Source organism: Oncorhynchus tshawytscha, linkage group LG12, assembly GCF_018296145.1.
Source record: "Oncorhynchus tshawytscha isolate Ot180627B linkage group LG12, Otsh_v2.0, whole genome shotgun sequence".
NCBI classification, from domain to species: domain Eukaryota; kingdom Metazoa; phylum Chordata; class Actinopteri; order Salmoniformes; family Salmonidae; genus Oncorhynchus; species Oncorhynchus tshawytscha.
In genome coordinates, this window is record NC_056440.1 from 25,346,338 (window position 1) to 25,370,633 (window position 24,296).

The following is a 24,296-nucleotide window of genomic DNA, read 5'->3' on the forward strand; positions in this document are numbered from 1 at the left end:
ACAATATTTTCCATTCTAGTATAATCTATAACACAGTCTAAATTTGCATTTGATTTATTACCTTTTTTTAACCAGTAGTTTTCTGACTCTATAGAGAAAACGTTATCTTTTCAAAACAACTATGAGGTGTCATAGTTAAAACTAAACTGTGGTTTGAGCATGGATCAGTCAAGTAGTGTCTGGCCAACCATAGGTGAATACAGGCTAGAGCAGGGGTAGGCAGTCCTGGAGTGCAGCAGGCACTTCATGTTTTTGATTTAACCAAGCTGGAAGATCAGGTGTGTTGAATTGAGTCAATCACTGAACTGATAAATTAGCTCAGTTGGTCTGGCATGGTGCCTAGTTGGGACAATATCCTGCAATACCTGCAGCATTCAGGAACAGGGTTGCCGACCCCTGGGCTAGAGTATGTTGTAATGTCACAGTAAAAGTTGAAGTGTGTGTGGGTCTGTGTCTGAACCTCTGATCTCTTGCTGTGTGATCACCAGGCTCTGATCCCACTGGCTCTGGAGGGATCAGCTATAGGGAAAGTAAGGGCCGCACATGCCCTGGCCAAGATCGCTGCTGTCTCCAACCCGGAGATCGCATTCCCTGGAGAGAGGGTAAGAACCTGTCTGACCACTTCCTGTTACGTGTATGTATTTTAGTTGTCTTGCATTTGGTAAAACTCATACTTTTTCAACTCAACTTTATTCTTATTTCTGTCCTTCATATCCTTTCTTACTATGTCACTCTCTTTCGGGTTCCTCTCTTTTACACTCCCTCCCTCATCATGCCTAGCTTTAGAGTTTGTTCTGTTAGGTGACCTAAACTGGGATATGCGTAACACCACGGCAGTCCTACAATCTAAGCTAGATGCCCTCAATTACACACAAATCATCAAGGAACCCACCAGGTACAACCCTAAATCTGTAAACATGGGCACCCCCATAGACATTATCCTGACCAACTTGCCCTCCAAATACACCTCTGTTTTCAATCAGGATCTCAGCGATCACTGCCTCATTGCATTGCCTGTATCCGCTATGGGTCCACGGTCAAACGACCACCCCTCATCACTGTCAAACGCTCCCTAAAACACTTCTGCGAGCAGGCCTTTCTAATTGACCTGGCCCGGGTATCCTGGAAGGATATTGACCTCATCCCGTCAGTCGAGGATGCCTGGTCAGTCTTTAAAAGTAATTTCCTCAAGATAAGCATGCCCCGTTCAAAAAATGCAGAACTAAGAACAGATATAGCCCTTGGTTCACTACAGACCTGACTGCCCTTGAACAGCACAAAAACATCCTGTGTCCGACTGCATTAGCATCGAATGGTCCCCGCGATATGCAACTGTTCAGGGAAGTCAGGAACCAATACACACAGTCAGTCAGGAAAGCAAAAGCCAGCTTTTTCAAGCAGAAATGTGCATCCTGTAGCTCTAACTCAAAAGTTTTGGGACACTGTAAAGTCCATGGAGAACAAGAGCACCTCCTCCCAGCTGCCCACTGCACTGAGGCTAGGTAATACGGTCACCACCAATTAATCCATGATAATCGAAGATTTCAATAAGCATTTCTCAACGGTTGGCCATGCCTTCCTCCTGGCTACTCCAACCCTGGCCAACAGCTCCCCCCCCCCCAAATCTGGACCCTCTCTTTCTAAAACTATCCGCCGCCATTGTTGCAACTCCTATTACCAGCCTGTTCAACCTCTCTTTCGTAACATCCGAGATCCCTAAAGATTGGAACGCTGCCGCGGTCATCCCCTTCTTCAAAGGGGGTGACACCCTAGACCCAAACTGTTACAGACCTAAATCCATTCTGCCCTGCCTATCTAAAGTCTTCGAAAGCCAAGTTAATAAACAGATCACTGACCATTTCGAATCCCAGACGACACCATTCTGTATACTTCTGGCCCTTCCTTGGACACTGTGCTAACTAACCTCCAAACGAGCTTCAATGACATACAACACGCCTTCCGTGGCCTCCAACTGCTCTTAATCACTAGTAAAACTAAATGCATGCTTTTCAACCGTCCGTTGCCCGCACCCGCCCGCCTGACTAGCATCACCACCCTGGACGGTTCCGACCTAGAATATGTGGACAACTATAAATACCTAGGTGTCTGGTTAGACTGTAAACTCTCCTTCCAGACTCATATTAAACATCTCCAATCCAAAATCAAATCTAGAATCGGCTTTCTATTTCGCAACAAAGCCTCCTTCACTCACGCCGCCAAACTGACCCTAGTAAAACTGACTATCCTACCGATCCTCGACTTTGGCGATGTCATCTACAAAATAGCTTCCAATACTCTACTCAGCAAACTGGATGCAGTCTATCACAGTGCCATCCATTTTGTTACCAAATCACCTTATACCACCCACCACTGCGACCTGTGTGCTCTAGTCAGCTGGCCCTCGCAACATATTCGGCGCCAGACCCACTGGCTCCAGGTCATCTATAAGTCTATGCTAGGTAAAGCTCCGCCTTCTCAGTTCATTGGTCACGATAACAACACCCACCCGTAGCACACGTTCCAGCAGGTATATCTCACTGATCATCCCCAAAGCCAACACCTCGTTTGGCCGCCTTTCCTTCCTGTTCTCTGCTGCCAGCGACTGGAACGAATTGCAAAAATCGCTGAAGTTGGAGACTTTTTTTCCCCTCACCAACTTTAAACATCAGCTAACCGATCGCTGCAGCTATACATAGTCCATCTGTAAATAGCCCACCCAATCTACCTACCTCATCCCCACACTGTTTGTATTTACTTTTCTGCTCTTTTGCACACCAGTATCTCTACTTGCACATCATCTACTCATTTATCACTCCAGTGTTAATCTGCTAATTTGTAATTATTTATTAGTTATGCCTTTTGCACACACTGTATATAGACTTTCTTTTTTTCTACTGTGTCATTGGCTTGTTTATTGTTTATTCCACATGTAACTCTGTGTTGTTGTCTGTGTCACACTGCTTTGCTTTATCTTGGCCAGGTCGCAGTTGTAAATGAGAACTTGTTCTCAACTAGCCTACCTGGTTAAATAAAAAATGCCTTGTCATCTCTCTCTGGCAGATCTATGAGGTGGTGCGTCCTCTGGTCAGCCTGTTGCACCCTGAAAGAGATGGGGTGCAGAACTACGAGGCACTTCTGAGTCTCACCAATTTGGCTGGTCTCAACGACAAACTGAGGTGAGGGTCTGTTTGTTTACCAACCACACCACAGTATGTATGTATAACCCAACAAAACACCAGAGACTATTTTGGATTAATTACACAATTCAACAATCAATATAAGGTAATATTGAGGTGTGAGAGGATAAGTGTGTTTATTCATATGGCACTAAACATGGGCTATTATATGCTCTGGGGACTTTCCAGAGTTCATTTAGATTTTTTCACTGTTGCTGCCAAACCATTTTGAGTGGAGGAGATGAGATGGTTGCCTGATTCATTAACTCTTTCTTCCCATCCTCCGTGGCACTAGGGTGAAGATCCTGAAAGAGAAGGCTCTCCCTGAGATTGAGCAGTACATGTTTGAAGACCATGACCATATCAGACAGGCAGCCACAGAGTGCATGTGCAACCTGGTGACGTGCAAAGAGGTAAGAGGGAACCCCATCACTCTTTGGGAACAATATCATTACATTGTGTGTGTGATAAACTTGTCACCCAGTGTAACGTCATCATTGTGTGTGTGTGTGTATTCCAGGTGCAGGATCGGTACCTGGAGGATGGGAATGATAGACTGAAGCTGCTGGTGCTGATGTGTGTTGAGGACAATGAAAAGCTCCAGAGAGCTGCAGCCGGGGGCCTGGCCATGCTCACCGCTGCCCAGAAGAAGCTGTGCACCAAGATGACCCTGGTGGTATGTCTATCTGGTTGCATTCACCACTCACTTTGGGGTGACCCAAGGACAGTTCCTGTGCAAAGTTCCTAATTTAATTGAACTGTGCCAATCAAGCACAACACTGAATCATCTTGATACTAATTACAGTTCTATGTTACCGAATTAGTGTAGAATCACAACAGTGAATATAGTTATATATTACATAATCAATAACTGACTCCTCCCCTTCATCTACACTGATTGAAGTGGATTTAACAAGTGACATCAATAAGGGATCATAGCATTCATCTTGTCAGTCTGTCATGGAAAGAGCAGGTGTTCCTAATATTTTGAACAAAATATATATTACCTAATCAATGTGTCATAATTATAAGGCCTCATCCACATCACTTGTCAAATGTAAAGCGCTTGTAATCATTTGACTGACTGATCAATCTTTTCTCGGTTCTCTCCACAGACGCTGCAGTGGATGGAGATCCTTCAGAGGCTGATTCTCCATGATCAGCCCCAGATTCAGCACAGAGGCCTTGTGATCGTGTACAACATGCTGAACTCGGACGACAACGAGCTCGCCAAGAAGCTGATGGAGAGCGAGATCCTGGAGATCCTGACAGTGATTGGCAAAGCAATGGACAACCCCAAGAGGCAGATTGTAATCGATGTGGCACGCACCTGCCTGGTCAAGGCCATGGACCTCGGCCTCATCAAGCCCTTCACAACCCCTTAAAGCAGTGTTCCTCAACCTTTTTGTAGTACCAGGGACTGGCATGCATTGGTCCTACCCACTCAAAGGCGCAACACCAAGTTATTTGTCTCTTGTGGCAATGAGAGGAAATACAAACCCAATCAACCAGAAACAAATCACACACATACAGAAATAAGAACCTGTATGCCAATTCCATTCTAGTCCAATGAGTGCTCATGTTCCCCCTCTTATTTGGCGGGTACACCTGCAGATGCCCATACTGCCTCACTACCCTCAGTCCCCCCAAAGTGTCAGGCTAACACTTGTCACAGGACATTGAACTTGCAGATTGTACCTAAAACTACAACTTGAGAGCTAATTACAGTAACTTGCTTATGGACTGATGAGATTCATCCCACAGATCGAGGTCCAGAGATTTAAGGTTGTAGGCCTATGGACATGGAGGCAAGGCGATAGGACCGATCCACCTGAGCAATTAAAGCAGGGTCTGCTCTCCTGAATTCAGAGACCATACAAATATATTTATCTGAGTTTTCAGTCAGTTAAGTAAAGTGTATTTGTGTTGATGAGAGGTGTTTGTTTAATGTAATTTTTCACTTAAGGATAAAGATTGGATTTTTAGGAAAATATGCTGTTTGATTCTTGCATGGATTGTTAGGGTTGTCAATAGATACCAGACACTCAAACCCCGCCTTTCTAAAATATTGGTATCGTAGTGCACGTACCTACAGTATTTCTCCCAGTGATGCCAATTTAGCAATTTTGTTGCTCGATTTAGCAACTTTTCAGACTACCCTGGCAACTATTTTTTCAAACGGCACCTGACAACAAATTGACCTAGTTTTAAAAATGTATTTGAAATTTTTAGCAACTTTTGAAAAGTGACTCAAACGCTAAAATGCACGCATTTTCCCTCTAAATGACACAAAAAAAGATTCTGTCACAACACGGGCCTGGCTGCAAAAGTGCGTTGTGAGTGACGTCAGCAGCAAGCGCTCAGCTGTGCACAGTAAATTGCAAATCATTGTTGGCTGACTGCAGCAGCAGTAGTACGGGTTCGACTAGCCAAAACCAATGAATATAGTTGGACACGAATGTTTGATCTTGAACAGAACTTACAACATCAATCAAAATTGTACAGAAAATAGTGGGTCTGTACCTGAACAAATGTAAAATAATATTTTTTTGCTGAGATGGCCAGTCAATTTGAGTAACGTCATTGTATTATTCGTAATGACACAGTTTTCATTACGTTCTCACAATGACATCGCAACGTCAATTAGCAACAAATCAACCTGCCTCGATGCGATCACCATATAAATTAAACGATGAAAAAGCCTGGAAGGAGGAGAGATGACTAGAAACGATTCGGTTGGCCGGTTTGTGTGGATTAATTGTCGGAGTAGAGGTCCTTGTGCATTTCAGGTAAAATAACAGCTTAATGTTTCTATCCCAGGACAAATTAGCAAGCAACAGCAAGTTAGCCAAATAGGACCAATTAACGTTAGCTAGCAAGTGCAAGCTAACTAGCTAAATTGCCATACATGTTTAATGCTTTTCGACCTGTCCCCAAATTAATGTAATTGGTTCAGAGTTTGTTTTGATATTTTAACCTGCGTGTTGTGATGACGTTTGGTGTGGGGGGCAAAATAAATGTATGCACGATAAATGCGCGCAGTCGGTTTGGGTTCCGTGTTACACTCGAAATTAGTTGGCAACACTGAATTTTCTCCACCTTACACTTCAAACGAACGTACTAGTTGACTTTTCCTGTCGGCGGGTATTGCATCGTTATTTGTGATTACCAGAAATAAGGTAAGTGTAAATAGTTAACCGTAACTATGTTTCCATTAACTTGTCCAGTGATAAATAATTTTTTGTCGACGTTTAGACCGTTTCTGTCAAGCCGCCTACTCATACAGTTTGACGCATACGTTCGATAAATCAATCCACAATGCTGAAAGGCAAACGCAGCGTTTCATTGGAAATTAATGTAATGCCGGTGTACCAAAATGCAACGACATAGTCGGTGTGATCGAAGCAAAAGCAGAATGTCTTCATTTGTAAATTGTTGGCGTGTGCCCCTGGCTATCTGTAAAAAAAAAAAAAACTAGAATTGTGCAGTGTGGTTTACTTAATATAAGGAACGTGAAATGATTTATACAGTGGGGCAAAAAAGTATTTAGTCAGCCACCAATTGTGCAAGTTCTCCCACTTAAAAAGATGAGAGGCCTGTGATTTATCATAGGTCACTTCAACTATGGCATACAAAATGAGAGAGAAAATCACATTGTAGGCTTTTTTAATGAATTTATTTGCAAATTATGGTGGAAAATAAGTATTTGGTCAATAACAAAAGTTTATCGCAATACTTTGTTATATACCCTTTGTTGGCAATGACAGAGGTGAAGACTTACAGAAAATGTTTGACTAGGTTTTCACACACTGTTGCTGGTATTTTGGCCCATTCCTCCATGCAGATCTCCTAGAGCAGTGACGTTTTGGGGCTGTTGCTGGGCAACACGGACTTTCAACTCCCTCCAAAGATTTTCTATGGGGTTGAGATCTGGAGACTGGCTAGGCCACTCCAGGACCTTGAAATACTTCTTACGAAGCCACTCCTTCGTTGCCCGGGCGGTGTGTTTGGGATCATTGTCATGCTGAAAGACCCATCCACGTTTCATATTCAATGCCCTTGCTTATGGTAGGCTTTGTTACTTTGGTCACCGCTCTGCAGCTCAATCACTAGGTCCCCCCGTGTGGTTCTGGGATTTTTGCTCACCGTTCTTGTGATCATTTTGACCCCACGGGGTGAGATCTTGCGTGGAGCCCCAGATCGAGGGAGATTATCAGTGGTCTTGTATGTCTTCCATTTCCTAATAATTGCTCCCACAGTTGATTTCTTCAAACCAAGCTGCTTACCTATTGCAGATTCAGTCTTCACAGCCTGGTACAGGTCTACAATTTTGTTTCTGGTGTCCTTTGACAGCTCTTTGGTCTTGGCCATAGTGGAGTTTGGAGTGTGACTGTTTGAGGTTGTGGACTGGTGTCTTTTATACTGATACAAGTTCAAACAGGTGCCATTAATACAGGTAACGAGTGGAGGACAGAGGAGCCTCTTAAAGAAGTTACAGGTCTGTGAGAGCCAGAAATCTTGCTTGTTTGTAGGTGACCAAATACTTATTTTCCACCATAATTTGCAAATAAATTCATTAAAAATCCTACAATGTGATTTTCTGGATTTTTCTTCTCATTTTGTCTGTAATAGTTGAAGTGTACCTATGATAAATTACAGGCCAAATTTTTTTAAGTGGGTGAACTTGCACAATTGGTGGCTGACTAAATACTTTTTTGCCCACTGTACTTTTGATACTTATGTATATTTAAAACCAAATATGTTACACTTTTACTTAAGTGACCTTCACATTTACTTGAGTCATTTTCTATGAATTTATCTTTGCTCAAGTATGACAATTGGGTACTTTTTCCGCCATTGGCTAAAATCCATCTCGACATCTTCTGCCACTGGACTTCCTCTCACCACCCAGTGTTAGTGAGTGGAAATGCCAACTGGATGCTTCACATTTTATATATCTGGTGAAATATCGGTCTCTTTGTTCCATGTGGTCGTAGTATACAGTGCCTGATGAACTTTTGTTTGATTTTTCCCGCTTAACAATTTTTTTTTTTTTGTGAACAAACCTGGCCAAATTGGTAATCTGATGTTGCACTGAATTAAAAGTGCAAGAAAAAATAGCCTTTTGATGATACCCTTCATGAAGTGGAATGTTTTAACATCTAAACTACTCCACTAGCTAGCTAAGAAGGCTAACAGAAAAGACTCACTGTTATGCACGTTCTGATGCAACTTGCCCTGATCTGGTGGAGCAGCCGGACTATGTGTCCAACACCCCCGCTCCCAAGAAAGGGAGGAAATCAGATGAGATTGAATTTGAAACTCTACGTGCTTCCGGAACAAGAGGGAGACTGCATGAAACAATGAGTGATTGTCTGCTGTGCTGTTATGTAGCACTATATTGGATCACGCCAATGTGGTATCCTTTCGCTCAGCAGGATACATTCCAAGTAAGAATATCAGATTAGTCCCGTGTTCTGGGTATTGCTGCAGCTGACCCCCTTAAATAGCTGCCGCTACACTACCTTTTCTCAGCTCATTCCAGAGAGCATTCGCTTGGTAAGAGCTCTATGTTAGAGTGTATTCAATAACTTAAGAGCACACTCTGCCTACATGACCTGTCTTGGGTTAGATCACACACAAGAGTGGTTAGAGAACCTAATAGTTGTTTGGCCTGCGCCGCCTTTGGAAAACATGTGCTTAGCACGCCTGAAGGGGATGAGGGCCACAGTACAGTCCTCCCATCTGATGACCGTATTCCCCCTCTGGGTTGATGCGTCGTCGCGGCAGCACCCCTTCGGCCGCTTTGGGGACCCACCCTCCAAACTTAGTACGGCTAAGGAGTTGATCTGCCTCAAACATCAGGCGGAAAGCCTGCGGGAGGAAGGGGATGCTTTACGGGGGGATGATGACGGCAACAAGGCCCTCTCTCCACTCTGGAGACAAGTTGGAGTTGGGTGACAGTGCTCCAGTGTTCCGCGCACATCAGGGATCGACCCAGTCCACAGCGCCATCTGAAGATGGGAGCGCCTCTACAGAGGCACCCCAGGCGGTGACGTAAGCAACACTGGAGCTTTTAGCGAGGGTGGCTACCGCCCTTGATATCAAGCTGGAAGAAGCACCATCTGAGCAGCTCCTTATCCCCATCTGCCCCAAGTTCGCTTTGGCTCTCCGCAAATACTGGCGCAAGATGGAAGGGGGCTTCCATTGTGACAACCAGACCAGGCCGTGGACTCTCCTAATGGATGCAGAGTCCTTGGGGCTAGACCACAATCCAGTGATGGATGACATGGTGGTTGCCATGATCCTCCTTGACAAGGAGATCGTTGGAATGGTGCCTTGCCTCAAACCAGGACCTGAAAGGGTAAGTGATAAACGGCTGCAAAGCACTTTCGGGACCCTCTCCATCAAGGCGTGCCTTGTAGAAGCGGCTACGATGCTGCAATCCTACCTAGCCCTGCTGATCCCTCGCCTCCCAGGTGGTGATGACGAGCTTCTTAAGGAGGCCACAAAGGTGTCAAGGCTGCTCACAATGCTCCAGACGGATATGGCACGTGCCAACCGCAAGGCTTTGGCTTCAGTGGTGACTGCACAATCTAAACTGCCTCCGCCAGATAAGAAAACATTCTTGGAGCTCCCCTTCATGCCAGGTTCCACCATTGGGTGAGGGGTCAACAACCTCATACAGCAGACTACAAAACTGAGCAAAGACAGAGCGACTTTGCAGCAGTTCTTGGAAACTGTGCGCCCTGACCCTTGGAGGAGCAGGAAGACTGGGCAGGATGGGAGGTGTCAACTAGAGGTCGACCTTTTATAATTTTTAAAAATGATTTTTCTACACCGATACTGATTTTATTGGAGGACCAAAAAAAGGCGATACAGATTAATCGGCAAATTGTTTTCTTTTTTGCTCATAACCTGAGAACATGTGAAAGCTGGTGGTTCCTTTTAACATGAGTCTTCAATATTCCCAGGTAAGAAGTTTTAGTTATTATAGGACTTTCTCTTTATACCATTTGTATTTCATACACCTTTTGACTATTAGATGTTCTTATAGGCACTAGTGTTGCCAGCCTAATCTCGGGAGTTGATAGGCTTGAAGTCATAAACAGCGCTGTGCTTCAAGCATTGCGAAGAGCTGCTGGCAAATGCAGAAAAAAGTGCTGTTTGAATGAATGCTTACGAACCTGTTGCTGCCTACCACCGCTCAGTCAGACTGCTCTATCAAATATGAAATAATAGACTTAATTATAATAAACACACAGAAATACGAGCCTTAGGTCATTAATATGGTCAAATCTGGAAACTATCATTTCAAAAACAAAACGTTTATTCTTTCAGTGAAATACGGAACCGTTCCGTATTTTCTTGAATGGGTGACAACCCTAAGTCTAAATATTGCTGTTACATTGCACAACCTTCAATGTTATGTCATAATTATGTTAAATTCTGGCAAATTAATTACGGTCGTTGTTAGGAAGAAACCGTTCGCAACGAGCCAGGCGGCCCAAACTCCTGCATATATCCTGACTCTGCTTGCACAGAACACGAGAAGTGACACAATTTCCCTAGTTAATATTGCCTGCTAACATGAATTTCTTAACTAAATATGCAGGTTTAAAAATATATACTTGTTTATTGATTTCAAGGAAGCCATTTGATGTTTATGGTTGGGTACATTGGTGCACCACAGTGCTTTTTTCGCAAATGCGCTTGTTAAATCACCCGTTTGGCGAAGTAGGCTGTGATTTGATGATAAATTAACAGCCACCACATTAATTATATGCAATGCGGGACAAGCTAGTTAAACGAGTAATATCATCAACTATGTGTAGTTAACTAGTGATTATGTTAAGGTTGATTGTTTGTTATAAGATGTTTAATGCTAGTTAGCAACTTACCATGGCTCCTTGCTGCACTCGCGTGACAGGTGATTAGCCTGCCACGCAGTCTCCTCGTGAAGTGCAATGTAATCGGCCATAATAATGACCAATTCTTATGAAACTTGAAATTGGCCATGCCGATTTAACTTCTTATGGGTATGTGGGACGCTACCCTCCTACCTGGCCAACATCCGGTGAAATTGCAGAGCACCAAATTCAAAAACAGAAATACTCATAATAAAAATTCATAAAACATACAAGTGTTATACATCGGCTTAAAGATTAACTTCTTGATAATCCAACCGCGGTGTCAGATTTCAAAAAGGCTTTACAGCGAAAGCATACCATGTTATTATCTGAGGACAGCGCCCAGCACACAAAACATTTACAAACAGTTACCAGCCAAGTATTGGAGTTACAAAAGTCAGAAAATAGTGATAAAATGAATCACTTACCTTTGATCTTCATATGGTTGCACTCCCAGTTTCACAATAAATGTTTGTTCGATCAAGTCCCTCTTTATATCCAAAAACCTCCGTTTTGTTCAGTTATCCAATGGCTCAAAGGCAGTCACAACAGGCAGATGACAAATCCAAATAGTATCCGTAAAGTTCGTAGAAACATGTCAAACGATGTTTATAATCAATCCCCAGGTTGTTTTTTAGTCATAATAATCAATATTTCAACCGGACAATAGCTTTGTCAATATAAAAGAAAAACAAGAAAGATGCGCTCTCGGTCGTGCTCAGAAAACGGGTCTGGGGACTTTCCACTATCCACTTATTCAGTGGTCTTACTCCCTCATTTTTCAGAATACAAGCCTGAAACAATTTCTAAAGACTGCACTTCCTATGGCTTCCACTAGATGTCAACAATTTGAGTCCTAAGTCATGGGATACTGTATAGGCAGTCAATGGAAAAACTACAAACATAAATAAAATCCCACTTCCTGGATGGATTCTTCTCAGGTTTCTGCCTGCCATATTAGTTCTGTTATACCCACAGACATTATTTTAACAGCTTTAGAAACTTTATTGTTTTCTATCCAAATCTACCAATTATATGCATATCCTAGCTTCTGGGCCTGAGTAACAGGCAGTTTACTTTGGGCACGCTTTTCATCTGGAGGTGAAAATAATGCCCCCTGCCCTAGTGAGGTTAGTCAGTCAACCTCTAGTCGTGACCACCCTTACAAGCAGTGGCACACTGCTAAAACGCATGGGCCCTGGCAGTACTCCTGAGGTGCTGGCGTTTGGCCTCTGACGTCTTTTCCTGGCCCAAACGGCAAACTGGGAGAGGCAAGGATGCTCTCTGGGTTCTGGGCACAGTTCTGGGGGGTTACAAACTCCAATTCTGATACCGACGACCTACAGGAGCATCTGCGTCACCTAGAGTGGCAGATGGGGTGAGGAAAGAGGCGCTCTGGTTGGAGATTGGTCTTGCTCCTGAGCAAGGATGCAATCAGGAAGGTAGAGCCACTAGAATGGCGAAGTGGGTTCTACTCAACGTATTTCATAGTTCCAACTTTCAGATGATCCTGACCTCAACAAATGTTTAAAGGAGCTCAAGTTCAAGATGCTCTCACCAGCGCAGGTGTTGCAGGCAGTCTCGAGCTCGACCTGAAGAATGCGTACTTCCACGTTCCTGTTCATCGAGATCACTGGAAGTACCTCTGTGGCTTACGAATTCAAAGTCCTCCTGTTCAGCCTCTCACTAGCGCCACGTACATGGACGTAGTCCTAGCGCCTATCACGTACCAGGGTATTCTAGTGCTGACCTACCTGGATGACTGGCTGGTGTGTGCTCAATCAAGAGAGCAAGCTACAGCAGACCAAAGGATAATCGTGAATGACATTCAAGACCAGGGCCTCACCCTAGACAGGGTGAAGAACAACCTGACTCCCTCACAGATGGTGGTCTTCCTGGGGATGTTGATTTTATTCACATTTTCTGAGAGCACGTCTCCCTCAGGTGAGATTGGAGAAGATACAGACCTACCTAGACCGTTTCCTGCTTGGATGAGCCGTGTCCGTATTAGAGTGCCAGAAGCTACTCGGCATACTCACGTTGGCTTCTCTGTGGATTCCACTGGGCCTTCCTCACCTCAGGCCACTCCAGCTATGGTTCAACTCTCACCATCTACACCAGAGACGACACAGACATCGTCAGCTACCGGTGACTAATGCATGTGTGAGGACTCTGAAATGGCACTCTCACGCCTTCCTGTTCGAGGGAGTGATACTGAAAAGAGTCCACCGCAGGGAGCATGTGTGCACTGATGCCTCACTAGCAGGTTGGGGGCCAGTGTTGAGAAGCATGGCAGCGAGTGGTGGCAGGAGCCCCCCATGGAGTGGAAAGCGCATCAATGTGCTGGAGCTCAGGGTGGTTTGACTGGCACTCTCAACAGTTCCTGCCCTACTTGAAGGGGAAGCATGTCCTGGTCAGATCAGACAACACCACTAGTGGTGTATATCAATTACTGGGGGGACTGAGATCACAGCACCTCTGCGAGGTAAGTATCTGGAGCTCTTGCTGTGGGCTCAGACCTGCTTAACGTCACTGCGGGCAGAGCACATCCCCGGGGTTTTGAACCGGGCAGCGGAATGCTTTCTAGAAATGGCCTGCTGAAGCGGGACTGGAGTCTACACCCTCAGGTCGTGTTACAGCTGTGGGGAAAGGTTTGGGAGAGTGCAGATGAACCTCTTTGCATCTCAGGAGAACACTCATTGTTCCAGCTGGTTCTTGATGTCGTGGTTCTCGATGTCGGACCCTCCAGGCCCTCTGGGTTTGGACGCTCTCGCTCACGATTGGCCGACAGTTACACTTTATGCATTCCCACCATTTCCCCTGATCACAAATACACTAGACAGGGTTAGTGTGAAGGACCACCAGCTGCTCCTGATTGCCCCATACTGGCCGAGACGACCATGGTTCAGCCTCCTATTGTCCCTCTCTGGGATCCCATGGCAGCTGCCAATAAGACCCAACCTGCTCTCTCAGGCTCAGGGGACACGCTGTGGCATCCAGACACACGCTGCCTCCAGCTTTTGGGCTTGGCCCCTGAGAGGCGTAAATGGGCAAGTCTAGGCATTCAGGACAATGTGGTAAACCCGTTTCAGAACGCCAGGGCTGCTTCTTCCACCAACGCATCGTATCAAATGCGCTGGGGGCATATTCTGTACTTGGTGTGATGGTCATAATTTTGCCATGAGTCGTGGGGATGTACAAGCAGTTTTACAGTTTACAATCACTGCTTGATGCGGGCTGAGCATGACTCTACTTTGAGAGTGTGTTTGCCACAATTTCAATGTGCCAGGACGATGGCCAGGAGGGACCCATGGTTGGCCACCCAGTGCTCTCAAAGTCTATGAAGGGAGTTAGACGTCTGCGTCCAGCAATAGTCAAGCGTAAGGCTGATCATTCTGGAAGATGGTTGATTTTACTTATAGATGTGAATGTTGTGCCTTTCATTTTGGGAAACATTTATGCTACAAATAACAGTTAAAAAAAACAATGCGAGACTCAAATGCAGACACAGGAGGCAGAATGGTCAGGCAGGTGGGTACAAAGTCCAGAAACGGGCATGGGTCAAAACCGAGAGGATGAGAAAGAAGAATGCAAATAGCAGGAGAACGGGAAAAATGCTGGTTGACTTGGAAACATACAAGACGAACTGGCACAGAGAGACAGGAAACACAGGGATAAATACACTGGGGAAAATAAGTGACACCTGGAGGGGGTGGAGACAATCACAAAGACAGGTGAAATGGATCAGGGTGAGACACAAAGACCTATTTCAAGATTTTGAGCAGGAAATCTGTTTACTTTTAGATACATTTGTGGATGCCAAATGTATTTTGGAGGTGATTGGAAATCCTCAATGAGATTACTTACCTCCATGAGCTTAAAGAATGAATAATTTGTTTTTGGCATATGTGGAGATATACAGTACCAGTCAAAAGTTTGGACACCTACTCATTCAAGGGTTTCTTTATTTTTGCTATTTTCTACATTGTAGAATAATAGTGAAGACAAATTATTACATATGTAGTAACCAAAAAAGTGTTAAACTAATCAAAATATATTTTAGAGATTCTTCAATGTAGCCACCCTTTGCCTTGACAGCTTTGCACACTCTTGCATTCTCTCAACCAGCTTCATGAGTAATGTTTTTCCAACAGTCTTGAAGGAGTTTCCACATATGCTGAGCACTTGTTGGCTGCTTTTCCTTCACTCTGGTCCAACTCATCCAAAACCATCTCAATTGGGCTGAGGTTGGGTGATTTGTGGAGGCCAGATCACCTGATGTAGCACCATCACTCTCCTCCTTGTTCAAATAGCCCTTACACAGCCTGGGGGGGTGTTGGGTCATTGTCCTGTTGAAAAACAAATGACAGTCACACTAAGCGCAAACCAGATGGGATGGCGTAGTGCTGCAGAATGCTGTGGTAGCTGTGCTGGTTAAGTGTGCCTTGAATTCTAAATAAATCAGACAGTGTCACCAGCAAAGCACCCCCACACCATCACACCTCTGTTTCACGGTGGGAACCACACATGCAGAGATCATCTGTTCACCTACTCTGCTTTTCACAAAGACACAGCGGTTGGAACCAAAAATCTCAACATTAGACTCATCAGACCAAAGGACATATTTCCACCGGTCTAATATCTACTAATATCTTCCACCGCTAGATAATATCTAGTAATATCATCAACCATGTTTAGTTAACTAGTGATTATGATTGATTGTTTTTTACAAGATCAGTTTAATGCTAGCTAGCAACTTACCTTGGCTTACTGCATTCGCGTAACATGCAGTCTCCTTGTGGAGTGCAACGAGAGAGCGGCAGGTCGTTATTGCGTTGGACTAGTTAACTGTAAGGTTGCAAGATTGAATCCCCCGAGCTGACAAGGTGAAAATGTCGTTCTGCCCCTGAACGAGGCAGTTAACCCACCGTTCCTAGGCCGTCATTGAAAATAAGAATGTGTTCTTAACTGACTTGCATAGTTAAATAAAGGTATGTCAAAAAAATCGGCGCCCAAAAATACCGATTTCCGATTATGAAACTTGAAATCGAGGTCAACCGATTAATCGGAGGGGGACGGAAGCTATACCGTTACAATACTAAAGTGCCTATAACCATCCAATATCATCCAACATCCATATAAACATCCAATAGTCAAAGGTATATGAAATACAAATGGTATAGAGAGAGAGTCCTATAATAACTACAACCTAAAACTTCTTACCTGGGAATATTGAAGACTCATGTTAAAAGGAACCACCAGCTTTCATATGTTCTCATGTTCTGAGCAAGGAACTTAAACGTTAGCTTTCTTACATGGCACATATTGCACTTTTACTTTCTTCTCCAACACTTGTTTTTGCATTTATTTAAACCAAATTGAACATGTTTCATTATTTATTTGAGGCTAAATGGATTTTTATGTATTATGTTAAAATAAGTGTTCATTCAGTATTGTTATTGTCATTATTATAAATAAGAATCGGCCGATTTTTAATCTGTATCGCCTTTTTTTGGTCCTCCAATAATCGGTATCGGTGTTGAAAAATCATAATCAGTTGACCTCTAATTAGATGTTCAATGATTCTTAAAAAATATAAATGGGAAAAGTTTCACCATATTAAATCAATTGTTCAGTTCACATAACAGGGTTGACCTTAAAATGAGGGACCTGCATAAATGAATCGCTGATCACCATGAAGTAAATCATCTTCAGAAATGACTTAGTCAAAGCAAAAAAATAACTAGGGCTTTGCATGGTGAAAACTTTGACGGCCCAATAGGTGAACAGGGGAGTTTTCTCTACTATTTGATTGCCTCCTCTGGTGGAGGATACTCGGGTGTAGGCCGACCCTACTGCTGAAGAGTTTTGAAATCTGCCACACCACCTTTGAATCAGCTGTTTTCTCAGCATAGAAAACATGCACACATTTAAAAATGATACCGCTACTTGTCCTTTTATCTATAAAATGTCTTGCACAACTAGTTAAATAGATTTTTTTTACCACTTTACATATGTGTTTTGGGATTCCACCCATCTCATTTATTTCAAGTGCATTTGTTTCCACGTTTCATCTCCTCGCCTCCTCTCCTTGAGTACTTTTGACATTTTTCAAAAAGAGGCGAGGAATCGAGGTAATCCAATTGAGATTCTCCCCAGGCCTAGATGTAACCAGAAGTAGTATAATTGCAGGATCTCAGCTCTCAGCAGATTGCACTGCAATGCCAGCGATTCACTGAGGGAAGTTATGGCATCAAAATATTTGAAACACCAAACTTTGATATTATTTTCTGAGTATCCTAACACTATTTTTCAAGTCACATTCCAATGGACATTTATAGTCTAAATAGTATGACTTGTTAATGAAAGCTGTTGTAAATGTAGGGTCTTTTTCTATTTAAAAAAGTTGAATATTTGACAAATGTACATTTTATGTTTTTGCTAATGGCTGGAGAGAAGGATCATGAATGGAATTTGAGGTCGATTTGTATTCTCAAGTAGGTGGGTCAGCTATGGCGGTGGCGGTCTATGAAGAAACTGAATGCAGAAAACTGGTAAGCCTTCATATACAGTGACACTCGCTAAAGATGAGCAAAAATTACTGTAAAATCATTCAAATACTGAGCTATATTGTATGCTACATTTTTAAAATAATTGTATTTTATATTAATACAATTTGCTCAGAGAAAGCAATTTAAAAAAATATATATTAAGTAAATATTTTTTTTCTCAAAGGTAGGGGCCAAAATGATTGACACCACTGTTTTCAATACCTCACTGAACCTTTTTCTAAAGTGTTTTATCCATTAAAGACTTTTGGAGGGATCTCAGACCATTCCTCTAGTACAGAATTCTTTCAGATCCTTGATATCAATCGTCAGCGCTTATGAACTGCCCTCTTCAATTCAAACCACGGGTTTTCAAGTCGGCAGACTGAGATGGCCATTGAAAAGTGTTGCTTTTGTGGATATTGATGTGGGCTTGGGGTTATTGTCTTGCTGGAAGACTCAATGGTGGCCAAGTTTCAGCCTCTTAGCAGAGGCAACCAAGTTTTTGGCAAAAGTGTCTTTGTACTGGGTAAAGTTCATGATGCCGTTGACCTTAATAAGGGCCCCAGGACCAATGGAAGTAAAATAGCTCCATAACATCAAAGATCCACCTTATTTTACAGCAGGTATGGGGGTTATTTTCTGCTCATGGATTCTTATTTCAATGCCAAACCCACCACTGCTGGGTGGATCTTTGATGTTTTGTTATTGATCAAAGTTTTGAGAATGTATACTTGTTAAAATAAATCTTGTTCTCTGAGAAATTGTATTAGTATAAAATAATATTTTGTATTTTTGCACACAATATAGCTCAGTATTTGAATTATTTTGTACAGTAATTTTTGCTTGTCTTTACTATATTTTGAAGAATGTGTTGTCGTGCTGAGATGATAATGTCCTGATACTGCAAAACAGTACAGTATAGTGTTCACAAATCTGATATAGGCTATTTTACTTGCTCCATTATATCTACATTCTGAGTGCATGCATTTACTCGCTGCATGTCTCAAACCAAATTAGGATTCAAATATATATGAATTATAATGGTTTCTTTACTGTGTCTTTCAAGCCCTGCACAGGACACAAATCTTCCACCAGAAACAAGCTCAGCACTGGAATCTGGTACCTCCATCTCTAGCAGTAGAGAGGTGTTGCCAGCTCCACCAACAGCTATCCTGGAGAATATGAATGAATCTGGAGAGCTAAACCTGAACTTGGCTGAGGGAGGCAAGGGTGGGGGAAGAGTGTAGAGAGGGTATTCACTGGTGATGAGGATACAAGTGGGATTGTTAAAGAGCTGAGTTGGAACTCCGGTTACCGTGATAAGGAGGAAAGGAGAGATGCTTTCTCAGAGGGTGTGAGTGACACAGTCAGTGCAGAGTGGAGAGAGGGAGACTGCTTTGTCCCAGTTGGAGTAGAGGTGACTGAGATGGCTGCTGAGGGGGAGTTTGAAGATGGGATGAGAGCTGAAATGAAAGAGGGAAAGGGGACAAACAGTTATGAGTCAGGGGAGGAGTTGGTTGCTGAGAGGGCTGTGAAGAGAAAGATACAGAGGGAAAACTAGTCCTAGAGAAAGAACACAAGGTGGCTCCCAAGAGGAAGAATATAAGGAAACGCAGACGATCAGCCAAACCTCAATGTGACAAAGAGGCAAATTCCAGTGCTTCCTTTGTAGAGACTGTTCTCTCATGGCTACTGTCAGTCTTCCTATGGCTGCAGGCATTCTCACCAACAATGTTATGCTGGTCCCCAAGTAAGTTGTAAGATATGTACATGGGATCCATTTTCAGGGTCAAGTCCATTTGAATTCCGGTAGTACACTGAAATTCCGATTCCACATTTTCTCTTGGAGAAGCATTAAGGAAAATTGGAATTTCAGTTTACATTCTGAATTGAAATGGAATTGACTCCAACCCTGATGTGATCCATATGCTATAGATATGCCTCTAATATTTTGTTTCTCTGTAGATAGTTTATTTTGTATAGTCATGCTCGGGGTGGCATCTGGCACTGGGGGTGTCTTTACAAGCACCGGTGAGGATGGATCAAACATTATTTTTTTTCTGTACATTTAACAGAACAGGTATTTCTTATGCCAAGTGCATTGTCTTTCTGTGTGCCATTGTAGATCACCAGAGTTTGTCATGCATCGCCTGCAAGAGTCCTGGATGTGCTGCTGATGTGACTAAGATATGGTGTGGAGAGGATGAACTGTTGAAGGGGTTTACTGATCCCACTCTGCACAAGCATTTCCCAAAAGTCCAAGACTGTTTGCCAGCATGCTGGTCGGACATTTGTGCTTATGATTGAAGAGGGCAAGAAGTGTGATATGGAACAATATCATGACCATGTGCCCTCTGAAAAGACAGGTATTGACTTCAACTGAAGACACATTCTACTATGTCTATGGTGAGCCTTGTTTAAAAAAAAAAAAAGTTTAACATTTCTGGAATTATGTTTCAGAGTGTCCATCATTGTTGGAGGCTGCTCAAGACTCAAGGTTGGACACTGTTCGAGGCAAGCTATCTGTCCATAGGGTCTGTTTGTTTATGCAACACAGACAAAAACATGTTTCTGAGTTAACTTAAAATATTACATTTTCATCGTTTAGTTTTTGTGAATCTTATTTAATTTTTTCTCTTGTTCTTTACATAGGTGACACCACTTTGTCAGCACCAACTCTCAATGGTGAGCTATAACAGAAGGGTTAGGTTTTAACTGTGTATTATTCTGAATTATTAACTAGGTAGTTCGAGCCCTGAATGCCGATTGGCTGACAGCTGTGGTATATCAGACCGTATTCCACGGATATGACAGAACATGTATTTTTACTGATCTAATTACATTGGTAACCAGTTTATAGTAGCCATAAGGCACCTCAGGGGTTTGTGGTATATGGCCAATATGTCACGGCTAAGGTCTGTATCCAGGCACTCCATGTTGCATTGTGCATAAGAACAGGCCTTAGGCGGGGTATATTGGCCATATACCATATCGAGTCGTGGCTGAACGACTACGCGGACAATATAGAGCTGGAGGGATTTTCAATGCACCGGCAGAACCGAGAAGCTATGTCTGGTAAGACAAGGGGTGGGGTTGTGTCTTTTTATCAATAACAGCTGGTGCACGATGTCTAATATAAAACAAGGGATTGCTCGCCTGAGGTAGAGTACCTTATCATAAGCTGTAGACCACACTATCTACCAAGAGTTCTCATCTATATTATTCGTAGCCGTCTACATACCACCACAGACCGATGCTGGCACTAAGAGCTCACTCAACCAACTCTATAAGGCCATAAGCAACAAAGAAAATGCTCACCTAGAAGTGGCACTCCTAGTGGCCTGGGACTTTAATGCAGGCAAACTTAAATCTGTTTTACCAAATTTTTACGAGCATGTCACATGTGCAACCAGAGGGGGGAAAAAAACTCTAGACCACCTTTACTCCACACATAGAAACGCATACAAAGCTCTCCCCCGCCCTCCATTTGGCAAATCTGACCATAGTTCTATCCTCCTGATTCCTGCTTACAAGAAAAAATGAAATCAGGAAGTACCAGTGACTCGCTCAATACAGAAGTGGTCAGATGATGCGGATGCTACGCTAAAGGACTGTTTTGCTAGCACAGACTGGAATATGTTCTGGGATTCATCCAATGGCATTGAGGAGTATATCACCTCAGTCATCGGCTTCATCAATAAGTGCATCAACAACGACGTCGTCTCCACGGTGACCGTACGTACATATCCAAACCAGAAGCCATGGATTACAGGCAACATCTGCATCGAGCTAGAGGCAGGGCTTAAACTATTACGGACTACAAAGGGAAACCCAGACACGAGCTGCCCAGTGACGCGGGCCTACCGGAGGAGCTAAATGCCTTTTTATGCTCGTTTCAAGGCAAGCAACACTGAAGCATGCACGAGAGCACTAGCTGTTTGGATGACTGTGTGATAATGCTCTCGGTAGCCAATGTGAGAAAGACCTTTAAACAGGTCAACATTCACAAAGCTGCGGAGCCAGATGGATTACCAGGACATGTACTTGTACCAGACCTTCAGTTTCTTGGCAATTTCTCACATGGAATAGCCTTCATTTCTCAGAACAAGAATAGACTGATGAGTTTCAGAAGAAAGTTATTTGTTTCTGGCCATTTTGTGCCTGTAATCGAACCCATAAATGCTGATGCTCAAGATACTCAACTAATCTAAAGGACAGTTTTATTGCTTCTTTAAACAGAACAACAGTTTACAGCTGTGCCAACATAATTGCAGAAGGAATTTCTAAGAATCAGTTAGCCTTTTTAAAATGATAAACTTGGATTAGCTAACACAACGTGCCTTTGGAACACAGGAGTGATGGTTGCTGATAATGGGCCTCTGTACACCTATGTAGATATTCCATTAAAAATCAGCTGTTTCCAGCTATAATAGTCATTTACTACATTAACAATGTCTACACTGTATTTCTGATCAATTTGATGTTATTTTAATTGACCAAAAATGTGTTTCTTTCAAAAACAAGGACATTTTATAAATGACCCCAAACTTTTGAACGGTATTGTATGTGAGAATGCTGTTCATTGACTACAGCTCAGCATTCAACACCATAGTCCCCACGAAGCTCATCACTAAGCTAAGAACCCTGGGACTAAATACCTCCCTCTGCAACTGGATCCTCGACTTGCTGACTGTCTGTCCCCAGGTGGTAAGGATAGGCAACCACACGTCTGCCACGCTGATCCTCAACACTGGGGCCCTTCAGGGGTGTGTACTTAGTCCCCTCCTGTACTTCCTGTCCACCCACGACTGCGTGGCCAAACACGACTGCAACACCATCATTAAGTTTGCTGACTACACAACAGTGATCACTGACAACGATGAGACGGCCTATAGGGAGGAGGTCAGAGAACTGGCAGTGTAGTGCCAGGACAAGAACCTCTCCCTCAACGTGAGCAAGACAAAGGCGCTGATCGTGGACTACAGGAAAAGGTGGCCGAACAAGTCCCCTTTAACATTAACTGGGCTGTAGTGGAGCGGGTCGATAGTTTCAAGTTCCTTGGTGTCCACATCACCAATGATCTATCATGGTCCAAACACACCAAGACAGTCATGAAGAGGGCACGACAAAACCTTTTTCCCCCTCAGGAGACTGAAAAGATTTGGCATGGGTCCCCAGATCCTCAAAGTTCAACAGCTGCATCATCGAGAGCTCTGGTTGCATCACCACCTGGTATGGCAACTGCTCAGCATCTGACCATAAGGCGCTACTGAGGGTGGTGCGTATGGCCCAGTACATCACTGGAGCCAAGCTTCCCGCAATCCAGGACCTATATAATAGCCATACGACTGCTGAACAATTAATCAAATGGCCATCAGACTATTACATTTACAATCCCCCCTTTGTTTTGTATACTGCTGCTAACTGTTTATTACCTATGCATAGTCACTTCACCCCTACCTACATGTACAAATTACCTGTACCCACGCACACTGACTCGGTACCGGTACCCCCTGTATATAGCCTATTTATTGTTATGTTATTATTATTTTTTACTTTAGTTTATTTGGTAAATATTTTCTTAACTCTTCTTGAACTGCACTGTTTAAGGACTTGTAAGTAAACATTTCATGGTAAGGTCTACACTTGTTGTATTCGGTGCATGTGACAAAGGTTGATTTGATTCAACAGCTGATATGACTACCTCACCACCACCTGAAAATGGTAAGATCCAATAGACAGAATTACAAAGGTCAAACTGCCATGTTTGTGCAATTAAACAGTTTGTGATTTTCTGTTCCCATAGGTTCATTGTTCGTCGGAGTCATTGTCATTTTAGTTATTGGTACATTTCATTGAAAAGTGGGGGGGGGGGGACAAGCCTTTTGCTCCCTTGTTTCTTGCCAATGGAATGCTCTCCCTTACCCTCTGAGTGCTGCTCCACCAATCCAAGCTTTTAAAATGGGCCTTTAAAACCCACTTCTACAGACTTTTTCTCATAGGTCTAATCCCAATCTGAAAACTGTTTTTTTTTTTGTGCATCTAGCCCATTTGCATTTTTCTTTGCTTAAGTAGAGCCTTGAGAAGGACTCTAAGGAAAAGCACTATGCACATTAAATGCATTATTATTAATATTAGATGGCTCTGCTACTGCTTTTCCTGTCGCCGCTGGCATGGCTGTAGTTAATCCTTTACTTGTATTGCTAAAGTACTTCTACAGAATATGTCTTATAAACATGAATTTGTATATTTTGTGAAGCGGGTCTTGCAGGCATAACTAATATCAATGATTGCTTGAGGGCTAAGCTTTGATGCTGCTGTATCTGCTGCTGCTCTTGCCATGGTCTCCTGTATTCTTCTTCTGTTTATTTCCTGGGCTTGATTGCCTGACACTGCAGGGATTATCCTGTTACGAGGTGAGATATTAGTTTCTTTAGAATATCTTCCACATTATATTCACCTGATACTTAATCAGTTCCATGTTGAAATTATTGCTTCATCTATAGTTCCAGGTGCAGTTTAGCACCATTAGAGCTTGCATTACTCCTCTCAAATGCTAGGATCACAGTATTAAGTCTTTGAAAGTAATGTTTTTGATTAATTGGCACTTTTCTCTGTCAGGCTTTATTGGTGTCGTTGTTGCAGTCTATTTGATCAGG

At 43.1% G+C, this 24,296-nt stretch overlaps 1 protein-coding gene across 7 annotated transcripts in view; it reads left to right on the top strand.

Moving 5' to 3' along the window:
- LOC112262786 (protein unc-45 homolog B) overlaps positions 1 to 24,296 on the top strand; it is a 37,781-nt gene that overhangs the window by 12,081 nt on the left and 1,404 nt on the right. For 3 of the 7 annotated variants that reach the window (XM_042331485.1, XM_042331481.1, XM_024438547.2), the window contains exons 16-27: positions 489 to 602; positions 3,061 to 3,176; positions 3,472 to 3,589; positions 3,697 to 3,852; positions 4,292 to 5,965; positions 17,588 to 17,640; positions 18,704 to 19,387; positions 19,603 to 19,668; positions 19,763 to 20,003; positions 20,098 to 20,134; positions 20,290 to 20,322; positions 23,329 to 24,295. In XM_042331485.1, the coding sequence (XP_042187419.1) occupies positions 489 to 602; positions 3,061 to 3,176; positions 3,472 to 3,589; positions 3,697 to 3,852; positions 4,292 to 4,561 (774 nt within the window). In that variant the 3' untranslated portion in view covers positions 4,562 to 5,965; positions 17,588 to 17,640; positions 18,704 to 19,387; ... (3 more) ...; positions 20,290 to 20,322; positions 23,329 to 24,295. The remainder of the gene's footprint in view (positions 1 to 488; positions 603 to 3,060; positions 3,177 to 3,471; positions 3,590 to 3,696; positions 3,853 to 4,291; positions 5,966 to 17,587; positions 17,641 to 18,703; positions 19,388 to 19,602; positions 19,669 to 19,762; positions 20,004 to 20,097; positions 20,135 to 20,289; positions 20,323 to 23,328; position 24,296) is intronic. The other 4 variants (XM_042331482.1, XM_042331483.1, XM_042331484.1 and 1 more) reach the window with 4 other exon arrangements.